General features: G+C 45.1%; 1 protein-coding gene across 1 annotated transcript in view; it reads left to right on the top strand.

The window, feature by feature from the left end:
* The window catches only part of ANKS3 (ankyrin repeat and sterile alpha motif domain containing 3), a 36,149-nt gene that overhangs the window by 12,169 nt on the left and 8,925 nt on the right, over positions 1–15,055 (top strand). Inside the window, exons 2-11 of the mRNA XM_066576506.1 lie at positions 2,712–2,890; positions 5,214–5,412; positions 5,543–5,664; positions 9,218–9,299; positions 9,648–9,780; positions 9,884–10,024; positions 13,124–13,261; positions 13,349–13,443; positions 13,931–14,092; positions 14,811–14,935. Coding sequence (XP_066432603.1) covers positions 2,733–2,890; positions 5,214–5,412; positions 5,543–5,664; positions 9,218–9,299; positions 9,648–9,780; positions 9,884–10,024; positions 13,124–13,261; positions 13,349–13,443; positions 13,931–14,092; positions 14,811–14,935 — 1,355 coding nt within the window. The 5' untranslated portion in view covers positions 2,712–2,732. The remainder of the gene's footprint in view (positions 1–2,711; positions 2,891–5,213; positions 5,413–5,542; positions 5,665–9,217; positions 9,300–9,647; positions 9,781–9,883; positions 10,025–13,123; positions 13,262–13,348; positions 13,444–13,930; positions 14,093–14,810; positions 14,936–15,055) is intronic.

Here is a 15,055-nt window from a genome sequence, read left to right as displayed (position 1 = left end):
CTGGCGTACCATACGGTCAAGCTGCTCCCACAACAGCTCAATGGGGTTCAGATCTGGTGACTGCGCTGGCCACTCCATTACCGATAGAATACCAGCTGCCTGCTTCTGCTGTAAATAGTTCTTGCACAATTTGGAGGTGTGTTTAGGGTCATTGTCCTGTTGTAGGATGAAATTGGTTCCAATCAAGCGCTGTCCACTGGGTATGGCATGGCGTTGCAAAATGGAGTGATAGCCTTCCTTATTCAGAATCCCTTTTACCCTGTACAAATCTCCCACCTTACCAGCACCAAAGCAACCCCAGACCATCACATTACCTCCACCATGCTTAACAGATGGCGTCAGGCATTCTTCCAGCATCTTTTCATTTGTTCTGCGTCTCACAAACGTTCTTCTTTGTGATCCAAACACCTCCAACTTGGATTCATCCGTCCACAACACTTTTTTCCAGTCTTCCTCTGTCCAATGTCTGTGTTCTTTTGCCCATCTTAATCTTTTTCTTTCATTGGCCAGTCTCAGATATGGCTTTTTCTTTGCCACTCTGCCCTGAAGCCCAAAATCCCGCAGCCGCCTCTTCACTGTAGATGTTGACACTGGTGTTTTGCGGGTACTAGTTAATGAAGATGCCAGTTGGGTACCTGTGAGGCGTCTGTTTCTCAAACTAGAGACTCTAATGTGCTTATCTTCTTGCTTAGTTATGCAACGCGGCCTCCCACTTCTTTTTCTACCCTGGTTAGAGCCTGTTTGTGCTGTCCTCTAAAGGGAGTAGTACACACCGTTGTAGGAAATCTTCAATTTCTTAGCAATTTCTCGCATGGAATAGCCTTCATTTCTAAGAACAAGAATAGACTGTCGAGTTTCAGATGAAAGTTCTCTTTTTCTGGCCATTTTGAGCGTTTAATTGACCCCACAAATGTGATGCTCCAGAAACTCAATCTGCTCACAGGAAGGTCAGTTTTGTAGCTTCTGTAACGAGCTAGACTGTTTTCAGATGTGTGAACATGATTGCACAAGGGTTTTCTAATCATCAATTAGCCTTCTGAGCCAATGAGCAAACACATTGTACCATTAGAACACTGGAGTGATAGTTGCTGGAAATGGGCCTCTATACACCTTTGTAGATATTGCACAAAAAACCAGACATTTGCAGCTAGAATAGTCATTTACCACATTAGCAATGTATAGAGTGCATTTGTTTAAAGTTAGGACTAGTTTAAAGTTATCTTCATTGAAAAGTACAGTGCTTTTCCTTCAAAAATAAGGACATTTCAATGTGACCCCAAACTTTTGAACGGTAGTGTATATATCTCACCTACCTTTGCAACAACCCACCCTCTACTAGTAATCCCCAACAGCACTCCCTGCACACAATCTGGACAGGACATTTAGCTATACACAGAGACTGACGATTATTTTCAGTGACCAAGACCTCAACAATATCCAGAGACTTCTGCCGTCACACCACGGCTATAATTCCCGCGTATATACCTTTCCACATATGAGAACATAACACGCTCAATCATACAGGTGCATACGCGTATCATAAATTTTCCTAACCTCACACTAGTTACCTAGGAGTAAGTGTCTCTCTCTGGCGTGTTCCCTCAGACTTAAACAGCCAAGTCCGCCCTTCTGACACATTAACCCTCACAGAATTTATCTCTTGGTCTTGTATACACAATCTTTAACCGTCTCAGACATATCATACCCAGCATACAGAATACCCCGTAGGCAGGTTAAAACGGTGGTCTTTTCCGAGTAGAAAGAACTATATTACCTGCCTTTCATTGATTTATCACTCTGGATCAGAAACAGGCAGATTAGCAGTTAGAAATCAGCTCCCATCGGTAGATTTACATAAAGCAATCTTACCGTGTTCTGTAGATTTTCGGGCCCCTGAGTTCTGCGTGCTATCTGCCGATCTCTGTATTTTTCCAGAATGAAAGAAATCAAAAATCTCTACTCGGCTCACCCAGGAGACGCCAATTTGTGCTAGATCATATTTTCCCCAGCAGGCTTCGGGGTATTTCTGTAGCTTCCAAATTGTATAGTGTGCACACATCATCAACCAGATCAGACACAAATGCTGGTCTAAAACTGGGAGAGTCTCTACAATGTGTAGAGCCTCAGGCTTTTTTATTATAACACACAACACCTGCCCTTTAATGGGCGTGCAACAGATTACATCAGTAACATATAAGATTCTCATTTGTCGGATCATATGGAATCTTCCCCCCCCCCCCCCCCCCCCCCCCTCTCTGCCCACCCTTCCTCAAGTCCAATGTAGCTTGGACCTTGTCCTAGCTGAAGGAATTTCTGCGTACGTGACAATTCATTGTTTAAATAACTTCAGTGTGGGGGGTGGAAGAGGGCTAGGAAAACACTCAGTATTGAATACAGGTATACGTATAACACTATGACCTTTAACTCTTAGAGGCTGCTTGTGCAACTTTATGTACTCAGCTAACATTACACCACACATCTTTCACCATGCCATTGTCCAACAAATACCATGATGAGATTGTGTGGCCATTAACCTCCACAAAGTTAAGTCATTACAATAGCATAATACATTTGGTTTATACAAATCAATAAACATTTTATACTAACTAATTATCATGTCTATCACATTGTAGCAGTCGTGTTTCTTAGACCATTCAGTGCGGTGATATAGCAAGCTGTGATCAGTAAATTACCTCCTTTAATCTTTGTAGGCTGTTGCAGTAGTTGTTCAAATGTCGGAACTCAGCGATGAATCCAGCGAGACAGAAATGTTGAGTCGCAGCCTGTCCATGTGGTACGGGGAGCCGTTGGATGGACAAGAGTTGGCGTTGGACCTTCACACTGCAGCCTCTATTGGTCAATATGAGGTAGTCCAGTGCTGTGTGCACAGGTGAGAACATGGGGCTGCGGTGGTGGCGTTTAGTATCCAGTTTATCAGCATTCGCTATTGGTTGCCAGAAGAGTAGGGATTAGAGATGAGCGAGTATACTCGCTAAGGCACATTACTCGAGCGAGTAGTGCCTTAGCCGAGTATCTCACCGCCCGTCTCTAAAGATTCGGGGCCGGCGCCGGTGACAGGTGAGTTGCCGGGGGGAGAAAGGGAGAGAGAGCTCCCCTCCGTTTCTCCCCGCTGGCCCCTGAATCTTTAGAGACGAGCGGGGAGATACTCTGCTAAGGCACTACTCGCTCATCTCTAGTAGGGATCCTTTTAGTTTGGCCCAATTGACAAGTATGTCGATTGACATTTCATTTCTATTTGCACTGGCTGAACATTTGGTAGTAGTAAGCTATAGAGCCGATCAGTGATCAGCTGATGAATGAGCGCCTGTTCATGGGATGTGCCACCAGTGTCTATGAAGGTGTGATCTAACTGTGAGGACCCCTAGTGATCCCAAGATCAGCTCGCCCCAATGCCCCACGTGAATGGAGCAGTGATGCGCAAACGTGACCACCACTCCGTTCACTTCTATGGAACAGAGAGAGATTGCTCAGCGCATCGGTCTCCACCTGTTCTGTAGAAGTGGATGGAGTTGTCATCACAACGCGTGCATTGGGGTGAACTGATCTCAGGATGTCTGGGGATCCTGGGGATTCAACCCTCAGAGATCAGACATTTTCAAAAATGTCTTGGGGGAACAAAAATCCTTTTAATCCCCTTTGAGCTGTGTATTGTTCAGTTACTTATTTAGCTAAGTTCCCGCTCACGACCTGAAGGTTGCGGGTTCAATCCCCGCCTGGTTCAGGTAGCCCGTTCAAGGTTGAATTATCCTTCTGAGGTCGGTAAAATGAGCACCCGGCTTGCTGGGGAGTAATAAATTACCTGAAAGTGCTGCAGAATAAGTTGACGCTATACAAATAACAATTTCCCCCCTTCCCCCTCCACTTTTCAAATGCCATAACGTTTTTTTTTTCCATCAACATAGCCATATGACGGTCTGTTCTTTGCATGGCGACCTGCAGTTTTTATTGGTACCATTTTGGGGTACATATAATGGAGTAATGAATTGCATAACTTCTATTAAATTTTGAGAGGCCAGGGTGTGAAAAACATCATCATTTTATTTTGCGGACCCTTTGGTCTAGAAATCAAATCACAGCATGCTCCATTCTTCTGCTGTTCCTAAATTGATGGCTTCCATTAAAGTCGGTGGAAGCCATCCGATCCACTACCTATTTGCAATTGACATTGTGGACGGGCTGTGGCTTCCACGGCAAAGCAGGAGTTGGGGAAAAAAAACATAAAACCTCCTACTTGCATGTGTGCCAGCCCGCGCCCGCACACATCACCAAGAAGACAGGCACCGGTATGCACGGTCCTCGGCCACGGGCAGGGTTAGACTCTGCTGTGGGCTCCCGCATGTTGAATTCGACCTGCCCGTAGACATGAGGCCTTAAAGGGTCACAACAATACAATGATCATGGCATGTAAAGGTTAATGGCTGTTGGTCACAAATGGCATCTACATGCCTAGGGGTTTAGGCCAGATTTTGCTGCAGAAGCCATGCCCATTCTGCTTGAAGTCAGTGTCAGAGGCTGCACTCGTTTCAGTGGCAATCTTCACCTTTAAAGTCCCTTTTACATGGAACTGTCAGGCATTGAAGCGCCCAACAGCTGCCCCCAGACTGCTGCCCAACTATCTCTTGTACGTACCCAGTAGCGATAGTCATTCAAGTGAATATAGGCAGAGCGGGTTGGGATCATTCCGGCTTTCCGTCTCCATTCGCAGCAAGTATTGAGCGGCTCCTGTTTACACGAGCCATAGTCGCTTGGTTGTAGTTCTGCAAACGACTCCGACAATTGAGGGTCTTCACGCTCTGTGCCGTTTGTCACATGTATATGGGACGATTATCGCCTGAATTTGCTTTTTCCACTGAGAATTCAGGTGCTAATCTGCCCCTGTAAAGTACCCTATATAATCTATACTCCATGACTTTATTTTTTTTTTCTTCCATGTGGATTCGAAATCCTTGCCACATGGGGAAAAATTACGTGCCATGTCACTTGATGTGAAAGCTAAGTTGGCTCCTCCACGAGTGGATTAGCCCTAATGAATGAGGGTAATCCATGTGCAAATCCGAAGCTGCTGAAAATGCAAATCCACGCCAAAATTCCACTTTGAATGGATTTCGGTTGACGTGTCATAACATAGTGGACCTGATTCTCTATGGTTGATGCTCCTGGTAATCAATTCTGCATGTTATCTCTCGGCACAGGAGAGACGTGGATCTGAACCAGCCGAACCTGGGTGGATGGACTCCGCTCATGTATGCGTCCTACATCGGGCATGATGCAGTGGTCAGTCTGTTACTGGAGGCCGGGGTGGATGTGAACTGCAGAACCCCCTGTGGTCAGACCCCCCTTATGCTGGCCGCTAGCTGCGGGAATGAAAGCGTAGCTTACTTCTTGATCCAGGTAAGACATCCCAGGCAGCAGGTTTGAGTACTACCTTTATGCCTGTCTGGTACGGCATCTTTCCTTCTGTTCAGCATCCAATTATTACAGTTTTCAAGCTGCAAATGAGTCTTTTTCTCTACTACTGCAGCAAGGAGCGGAGGTCGAGGCAAGAGACGCTCGTGGCTGGACCGCCATATTCCACTGCACCAGTGCTGGACATCAGAGGATGCTGCGATTCCTGCTGGAAAATGGAGCAAATGCAGATGCAAAGTAAGATTTCACAATAGTGAGGTCACATCGCAGCATTGTGTCCTATAGGTTGTTCAGGGATTTCTGTAAATAAAGCTTTTTCGGTATATAATGAAAACCCAACCCTGACCATGTCCTGCCCACCCAGCTGCTTGTCGACTAGCATCAGAGCGCTCTTTTTGGGGGCAATGATCAGGACAAGGGTTCATATAAAGACTGTTCATTCACTGACAACAAGCGGAGAGCTTGAAAACCGAGGAATAGAGGCACACGTTGCCCACTTCCTGCTAGACTTTTGAATGCCCCAGACAATACCCTTTAACCCCTTAAAGGAGATGTCCCGCGCCGAAACGGGTTTTTTTTTTTTTTTTTTTTAAACCCCCCCCCCCCCCCCCCGTTCGGCGCGAGACGACCCCGATGCAGGGGTTAAAAAAACCACCCGCACAGCGCTTACCTGAATCCCGGCGGTCCGGCGTCTTCATACTCACCTGCTGAAGATGGCCGCCGGGATCCTCTGTCTTCATGGACCGCAGGGCTTCTGTGCGGTCCATTGCCGATTCCAGCCTCCTGATTGGCTGGAATCGGCACGTGACGGGGCGGAGCTACACGGAGCTACACGGAGCCCCATAGAGAAGAGGAGAAGACCCGGACTGCGCAAGCGCGGCTAATTTGGCCATCGGAGGGCGAAAATTAGTCGGCACCATGGAGACGAGGACGCCAGCAACGGAGCAGGTAAGTATAAAACTTTTTATAACTTCTGTATGGCTCATAATTAATGCACAATGTACATTACAAAGTGCATTATTATGGCCATGCAGAAGTGTATAGACCCACTTGCTGCCTCGGGACAACCCCTTTAAGGAAGTGTTTTTTTTCTTCCTTTTTTTTGGTTTCTCCTTCCCACTTTTAAAAAATCATAATTCTTATTTTTCCATCAATGCAGCTCTCCGAGGGCTTGTTTTTTGCGGGCCGAGTTATATTTTTTTCAGAGGTTCAATTTAATGTACTATATAATAACCAAAAAGGCTTAAGATTTTGGGCTTTAAAACAAACAAAACCAGTAACAAAGCTCTATCTGCTATACAGCCTGAGCTATAGCAGTTTTAAGTAGGAATCGCACATACCTGTAGTGCTCAGTGCAGCCTTTGCTCCTGACTGTATCTTAGGGTGGCTTCACACGAGTGTGTGCGTGTGCCGTACATAGGTGAGCACAAACAGACATGAATGCAGGTCTGTGCTCAATGCCTTCAATGGGGCTGCAGCTGCTGCCGACGGCCCCATTGCAAGCAATGGGCTGCCAGCAATCCCTGCAGTGATTTTCGGGGAAGGGCTTTAAATATAAGCCCTTCCCTCAAAATCATTCCTGTTTGTGTAAAAATAATATATAAATATATATATTTCACCTCGCTGCCGTGTAGTAAACTTCCCTGCGGGGAGTAAAGAATACCCTGCCACAGCTGTGGCAGAGGACTACGATGTTCTCCCATTGCTTTCAATTGGACCGGCACTTCTGCAGTCCCATTGATAGCAATGGGCTGCTGGCAAGCCATGCAGGGATTTTCGGGGAAGGGCTTTAAATATAAGCCCTTCCCTGAAAATCATCCATAGAATGTGTTAGAAATAAAAAAATTATACTCCCCTCTCCTCAGCTGCCGGGTCTCAGGCACGTCTACCCTGTCTTCTCCCTGCACTGCTCTGAAGCTCTTTCAGTAGGTGGGGATTTTAAATCCCCGCCTGCTGAAAGGGCTCTATCTGATTGGCTGAGCGCTCAGCCAATCACAGGCAGCTCTCAGCCATTCATTGAATGACAGCTGAATGCTGCCTGTGATTGGTCACAGCACTCAGCTAATCACAGACAGTGCTTGGCCATTCATTGAACTATATGAATTCCCCGAAATCCCTGCAGGGCTTGCTGGCAGCCCATTGCCTTCAATGGGACCGCAGAAGTGCCGGTCACATTAAACGCAATGGGAGAACATCATGATCCTCTGATCCAGCTTTGGCAGGGGATACTTTACTCCCCGCGAAAATGAAGAAATCCTTTGCCCCAGCTGTGGCAGGGGATTCTTTACTCTCCGTGGGGAGTCCTCTTGGCACTGATCACCGTGACAGTGCTGTCAGTGTTCAGTGACAAGGGGATTCACCGCTGGGGTATATTGACACGCATCACAGACCTATGGTGCATGCATGTCCTATGTTTTGCAGGTACGTACATTTGCATGCCTGTAGAACACGGACATGTGAACACACCATAGGGAACCAATGTTTCAACTGTATGCACATAAACACGCTTGTGTGAATCCACCCTCAGGCTGCATTGAAGATAGAGCTTTAATTGTGGTACTGGTTTTAAAATGCTAAAATTTAAGGCTATGTCAGCAGCCCAGCCTGAGATACAGCAAGCTGATGTGAGTTTTAGCCACAAATGTATGTTCGTGATTCTTTTTTTTTTTTTTGTATTTCTTTTTGTCACAAAGTTACATGAAGGTGGATATGAATATGGCGATCAACAGCCTGTCAGGAAATATAGGGGAGTTTAGTATGATTTATTTATGGAAGGCAGGTGACTACTGCAGCCAATCAGAAGCCACAGGGTCACCAACCGAATTCCAGCTATCAGTGCTCACATTCTTGGCTCCGTGATGCCAGGAGTTCTCGACAGTAATGCTGAAGTCTGTGATTGGCTACAGTGATCACCTGACATGTGGCAGCTGTACATGCTGAGGACAGAGTTGCACAGCTGTGTTCCAGGCGAAAAGGTTCTGTTTTTTGCTGTTTTATCCCATGTCCAGTCGTTAAAGTGTTGGGTTTTTGTTTTTGTAGTGACCCAAATCTTTAACTCCTATAGAAGAAAATAAGTTATTGAAACATTGCAGCATGCCATGCTACGCTGTGTCCATACCTGTCGTTCAGCTCTATGGAAGTACAATCCATTCGGCTTTTTCTGTAATCCCAGCCACCTGTGGCCACGTTCTCATTTCAGCCATGATTGACTGAGATGGTTGTCCGGTCGCCAGACAATTCTTTTTATGTCTAGTTGCAAATGTTTGCCAGAGAGCTGATACCACTTGACCACTGCAGCCAACCAAAGGCTGTAGCATTCAGATGGTGGTCTCCTGGCATCATGGCTCCCACTATCTGAGCGGTCATGCCAGGAATATGGCACCTGACTGCTATGACTTCTGATTGGCTGCAAGGGTCAGGTGGTAGCCATTCCAAAACTGGAGGACTGTGGGTCTGGAGAGGAGATGAGAAGGACCTCTGCATTTGTTTTAACACCTTTAAAGCCGTGCAATGCCAGATGCTTAAAGCAACCCTCCGGGCTTGGAGAAACCAAGGTGGCTGCACAGCTTCTGACTACCTGGGGCACACTGAGTATTAGTATAAGGCACTGCACTTTGCTTTGAATGACCACTGCTGTTCACATGAGAGCATGTAGTGTCTTACACTGTGTGCATGATATGCATTGGTTGTCTATCAGGTAGTCAGAGAAGCGATTCAGCCATCTTTGTTTCTCCAGGCCCGGAGGGTCACTTTAAATATAGCCCTAACTTGAAAACTTTCGTTCTTCTAGGGAGCCAGTTTATGGTTTCACTCCTCTGATGGAGGCCGCAGCATCTGGACATGAGATTATAGTGCAACATTTACTGAACCATGTAAGTCTCCAGGAACCTCCTATCCTCTTAGTCTCGGAGCTTCCATTAAGGCCACTTCTACACGAGCGGTTTACAGGTGTCTGTAATACAGGCGAGTAATCTGACCGGACTGCGGGTCTACTGACCCAAACTTGCAACATTGGTTTTCTTGCTGATTGACGTGTATCCCACAGAGGTGGCTTTGCTTTGCATTTCCTCACCCCAGTCTCCTCTTTTCTCTCCACCGTTCACCTTTTTAATATACAAGCCTACCTGTAGAAAAGGAGTATTCTCATCTGATGATTTTATGAGTGCCACTCATGGACTCTGACTATACCCAACCCACCACATCTTTCTGTTATGTTAAAGGGAGTTAAACTCGCAGAGACAGACCACAATGGAGACACTGCCCGCATGTTAGCAGCAAGATACGGCCATTCTAGGATAGTGTCCCTGTTGGACTCTCATGTCAAAGGATCCCGGACTCACAGCAGAGGATTGGGTAAGATCTAGCCTGTCTTAAAGGTGCTCAATCGCTGGTAACTCTGGTAGTCCTTTTATAATTGTAATTTGGGTTATATTACGTGGTGGTCATTATTTTGCAGCGCGTCATGAAGATCTTAGCTCATCGGATGAGTCCTCCTCAATTCCACACCGACCAAGGCACCAACGTAAGGCCAAAGGTCCAAGTATTCATGATGGTCCTCAAGCTCTGGCCAAGATAACTGGTGGTGGGCCCAGCTATGGTGAGTTTGGGTAATTCGCGTGCGTGTGTGCGAAAAAAATATAATCCATTCAAACGTTTTAAAACGCCTCAGTTCTTAGTCATTTTTTATATTAACACAGTTCTTGTCCAGCAAATGTGAAAAGTTTCAAAAGTTCAAAATATAGTAAATTTTAACATGAAACTCAAACATAGTCTGAATTTTTATGATTTTTAACCAAAGGCCTTTATCCAGGGAACACATCAAGGACTTCTGCTCTGCAGCACAGAAAGCCATTTCTGGTTTTAAACTAGATGCAGACTATTCCTACAGCTGTCAACTTTTGTAGATTACTTTCAAACCCTCTGATTTTATATAACCAGTGTTGGAACAGACTGCATTACACCCTCTATGGCAGGAGTTGGACATTTTTGCTCTTCAGGACAGACAGAGCACATTGCTATGATAATAGTAAGAAAAAAGGCAATTAACCAAAGAGCCCATTATAACCCTTAGAAGTGTAGGTCTGTCCTACAAAGAAATTGCCAAGAAAGCCAAGGCACTTTTAAACTAGAGGAAACTCTGACAAGAAGAGGTCTAGCAGACCAAAAGGCCATTACAAAATCAGATGACAAGTTCTTGAGAGTCAGCAGTTTGCGTGATCAGCGCCTCACAGCACAAAATCTTCAAGCACAGCTTAATGCTGTGAAAAACAAACAAACTTCCATTTCAGCTGTGAAGAGAAGACTTCTATCTGCAGGCTTGACAGGTAGAGTATCAGTAAGAAAGACACTGAGGTGATTGCTAAATAAACAAACTTGCCTGGCCGAAGCAACACCTCCAGTGAACTACTGAAGAGTGGAAAAAGATCTTGAGGACTGTTGAATTAAAATTTGACATCTTTGATACATCATGCCGGGATTTTGTCTGCTGTCAAGTAGGTGAAAGGATTGTTCCTTAATGTGTGATACCAACTGGCAAACATGGAAGAGGAAGCATGATGCTCTGGGGCTCTTTTGCTGGATCCAGAGTTTGCAGCTTGCATGAGGTGACTGGCACACTGAACAAAAAGGGCTACCACAGCATTCTGATATGCCATGCAATACCTCCTGGTCTACGCCTAGTCATACTTTTAGGTTGTCAAAACTACTTGAGAAGACAAGAAGCTGGTAGGCTTCAAAGAATGTCGCGGCCTGCACAGTGTCCAGACGTAATCCTGTTGAGCTTGTTTGGGATGAAAGCAAAGTAAATTACAAGTGCAGCACATTTGTTGGGAACTTCTGCAACAATGTTGGGAAGAACTTTCTGAACAATATCTGAATGCACTGTAGAATGCCTCAATTGTGTAAAGCTGTTCTGTTTATAGCTAGAGGTGTCTACTAGGAAAAGTCAAAAATCTAGATTTAATTTGGTGAAACAAAGTGAATTCATTATTTTTATTCGTAACCTTTTGTTCTAAGCTTTCACTTCAAAGTACAATAAACTGTGTATATGGCAATAACTGGAAAAATTGAGGTGTTCTAAAATATTTAACTTTTTACCCAGTACTGTGCAAATTCTGCAAAGTAAGAACACTTTCAAAAATAGAAGTGCAGATTTTTTCTTTGTTGATGAACCAAATGACTGAACAGAAGAGAAATGTAAATGAAATCAATATTTGGTGTTACCACCCTTTGCCTTCAAAGCGGCATCAATTGTTTTAGGTACACTTTGACAGTTTTTGAAGGAACTCAGCAGGGAGGTTGTTCCAAAGATGTTCTGTGGATGCAGGCTTGCTCAAATCCTTCTATCTCTTCATGTAATCCCAGACAGACTGATTAGATCTAACGCTGAAGATGGTTCCTAATGACATTGACTGGATGTTTGAGGTCATCCTGCTGCATAATATGTTTGGAGTCAGACACCTTATGTTTTTGAAATATTCTTCCTTTTGAAGCATTTTTTTTCTCCATACCTGCCAAAACCGTCTGCATGGTGGTACTGTGTGTATGTACATACTATATATGAATATGATGTAAAATGATAGTGATTTGCTAAAAGTTCTGGGATAGCGGTATGTAAATTGATGATGTGGTGTTACCTCAGGTGACGGCTCAGTGACTCTCCCACCTGTATAAATTGGGTGTAATCTGAGTGAGTTTGAACCCTGGTCCGCATGCTGATGGCAAGGCAATCTAAATTATCTGAGTTTGAATGAGACCTGATATTCACCGCCAGACGGATGGGGTTTATGAAGTTGTGCGAGCATTTAACATTCCTTGATCCACAGTATCACTCGTGTACTGAGTGTCATTGAAGGCATTACCACCCACCATGGACAGCGCAGTGGACGCCCACAGGTGCTTAATGCCCCAACTGGCAGGGTCTTGCTTGTTAACTGGACCCTAGAAGACTGGGAACGGGTGGTGTGGTCCAATGAGTCACAGTACCAATTGTTTCGGGTGATGATGGAACTCTTGTGCGACACCGACCCCCATGAAACTTTGGACCCCAATTGTCAAGGCACCATACAGTCTGGTGTGGGTTGTTCTCATGGCATAGGTGTTCTCGTGGTTCACTGGTCTGCCTGAAGATGTCATTGACTGCTGCCGACTAAATTACACTGTTTGGTGACCAATGATAGCCATTTATGGACTTTTTGTACCTTCCCCCTACCCCTTCCTCAATGATGGGCTATTTCAACCCAATAATGCACCGTGCCATCAGAACCAAGATGTCCAGAGTTTGTTCAAGGAGCTTTAAGGAGAGTTCCTATAAAAAGGAGTGACATAACTTGAACATTTATGGAATGTGGTGGCGCTGTCCATTCGCACCTGACATCCTGCACCTACAAATACCACCGTGCCGTGGGTACCTGTTCATATGGCACAACATCCCTCCAAACATTTTCTGTCTACTTGTGGAATCAATGCCACGTTGAGAGCACTTTGCCAAATTAGTGGGGTTCTACATGATATTTGGTCCTGTCCCATGACTTTTGTTATTTCAGTGTATGTGTGTATATATGTTTGTGTATATATACAGGGTGAGCACAAAAGCAGTCCTTGATTTCCAACACCCAGAATGTGAATCAAGAAATGTTTCCCCCCCCCCCCCAATCCTGTATATGTGTATAAGATGTTCCCTCTCTGTTCACTTTAGGTGCTCAGCTTCCTCCTCAGGGTTACGTTACTTTCAATGATTTGGACTATGTAACTGGAGATTTAGATAATCTAAGATATCGTGATGTCACCTCCCCGATCAATGAGCGCGATGTGGAGAGTAACGGCAGCAGTAAAGGTTTGCACTAAATGCATTGATGTAATGCCTCTTGGATGGACTCTATTTAGTTGTATGATTTACAGTAGGATGTGCTCTATATTGCAGAGGACGGGTACTCTGGTATACTGCGGAGCAGCAGCAGCGAGGGGATATGTATCAACACCGGTGTGAGCAGCGAGGCCTCCTTGGAGAGCAATGAGGTACACATGCTATATGTAGTCGGCTTACTGATACTCCTGACTTCAACATCAGTAACAGCGCCTCTCTTCTCTATAGGTTGCATTTGGTTATTACATCTCAAGTGTAGTAACTGAACTCCTACCACTGACAAGAGCAGCAATTGCTAAAGAAAAGCAAACGCTCTTTTATTAAAGGGGTTGTCCGAGGCCTTTTTTTTTTTTTTTCTCTATTGATCTCATAGATGATTGGCTGGGGTCTGCCACACAGAGGGTCCACCAATCAGCTGATTCCCACTGCCTCTCAATACAGGAAGCGAGTCATGCTGGTCGTAGCACATCGACCCAGGTTGGTATTGCAGGTGCAGCTCCAATGAATTCTATGCAATACCAACCCAGGCAGCTGCGCTACGGTCAGCGTGAGCGGTTTTCTGCGCCGTCGATGGTTACAGCAGTGATCTCAAGCCGTGCCGATCATTTCAACTTAACACAAGCTTATCTTCTTCTTTAGGACTCTGATCCAGCAATAGAGACTGTGAGCAAAAAGCACACAAAATCATTTTGCAAAGGGAGACAGCGTAATGGTGATGTCCATACTGCCCCTGGACCCTTACACTGCCGGGCATCCAACTCTTTGGCAGAAGCAAATACTCCACCATATACCGGGCCGAAGGTAATAATACATATGTTTTGTACATGACTACTTGGACTGGATTCCCATATCAGTTGGGTCCGGCCTGTGGTTTTAAGGTGGAGATGGACCCAACTGATAATCTCTTGTTACAATTTTGCACCAATTTCTGATATAGGGAGGTACCCAGCATTGAAGCTGATGCCGTGAATGATCCCATAGAAAAACTATTGAAATCTTTTGGGTGTCTGTTCCCCTCCAGCATTTCCATACTACACCAGAGGAAAAAAGACAGACAGAGGGCCAAACCTATAGGAAACTGGCCTTACATGCATGATTTCTCATATAAACTTATTCCAAGGTCGACCTTACCCACTGAACTGCTTACTCCCATGACTATTATGGTGCTTAAAATAATGCATCCTGGGTAACCTTGCTAGAAACTTCATCCATAGTACCATTAATATTCCATGTGACTTGCACTCAGTGTTAAAGGGGTATTCCCATCTCATAAAGTGATGGCATACCTTAGTGATATGCCATCACTTTATTGTCAGTAAATCTCCGACACCTTGGACCCTCACCAGTCCTAAGAATGAGATTGGCACTCGGGGTCCCAGATATGCCACCACTTTACAAGATGGGAATATCCCTTTAACATGAAGGCTGGTTGTTTAGTTGTAGCTAACACTATTTTGGACAAGGTTTGCAAATATGTTACAATCTCCATGTTTCTCACTGGGTTATGTTCTCTCATCAGGACCTGGCAGAGCTTTTAGAGCAAATCGGCTGCTCCAAGTACTTATCCGTCTTCCAGGAGCAGGACGTTAATCTCCGAATCTTCCTTACTCTTACAGAAACAGACCTACGGGAAGTGGGCATCACGTAAGTGGAGGGTGGTGGCATTTATAGTTGCACAAAGGTAGTGGGGGGGAAAAGTGCATCATGTCAATTATACAAATATCCTACCAAAAGCAATTGGACAGCTGAGCAAGAATCAAAGCT

Source organism: Eleutherodactylus coqui, chromosome 8 (assembly GCF_035609145.1).
Source record: "Eleutherodactylus coqui strain aEleCoq1 chromosome 8, aEleCoq1.hap1, whole genome shotgun sequence".
Lineage (NCBI taxonomy): Eukaryota > Metazoa > Chordata > Amphibia > Anura > Eleutherodactylidae > Eleutherodactylus > Eleutherodactylus coqui.
The sequence above is the reverse complement of the archived record's forward strand: the minus strand, read 5'-3'. Positions and strand labels throughout refer to the sequence as shown.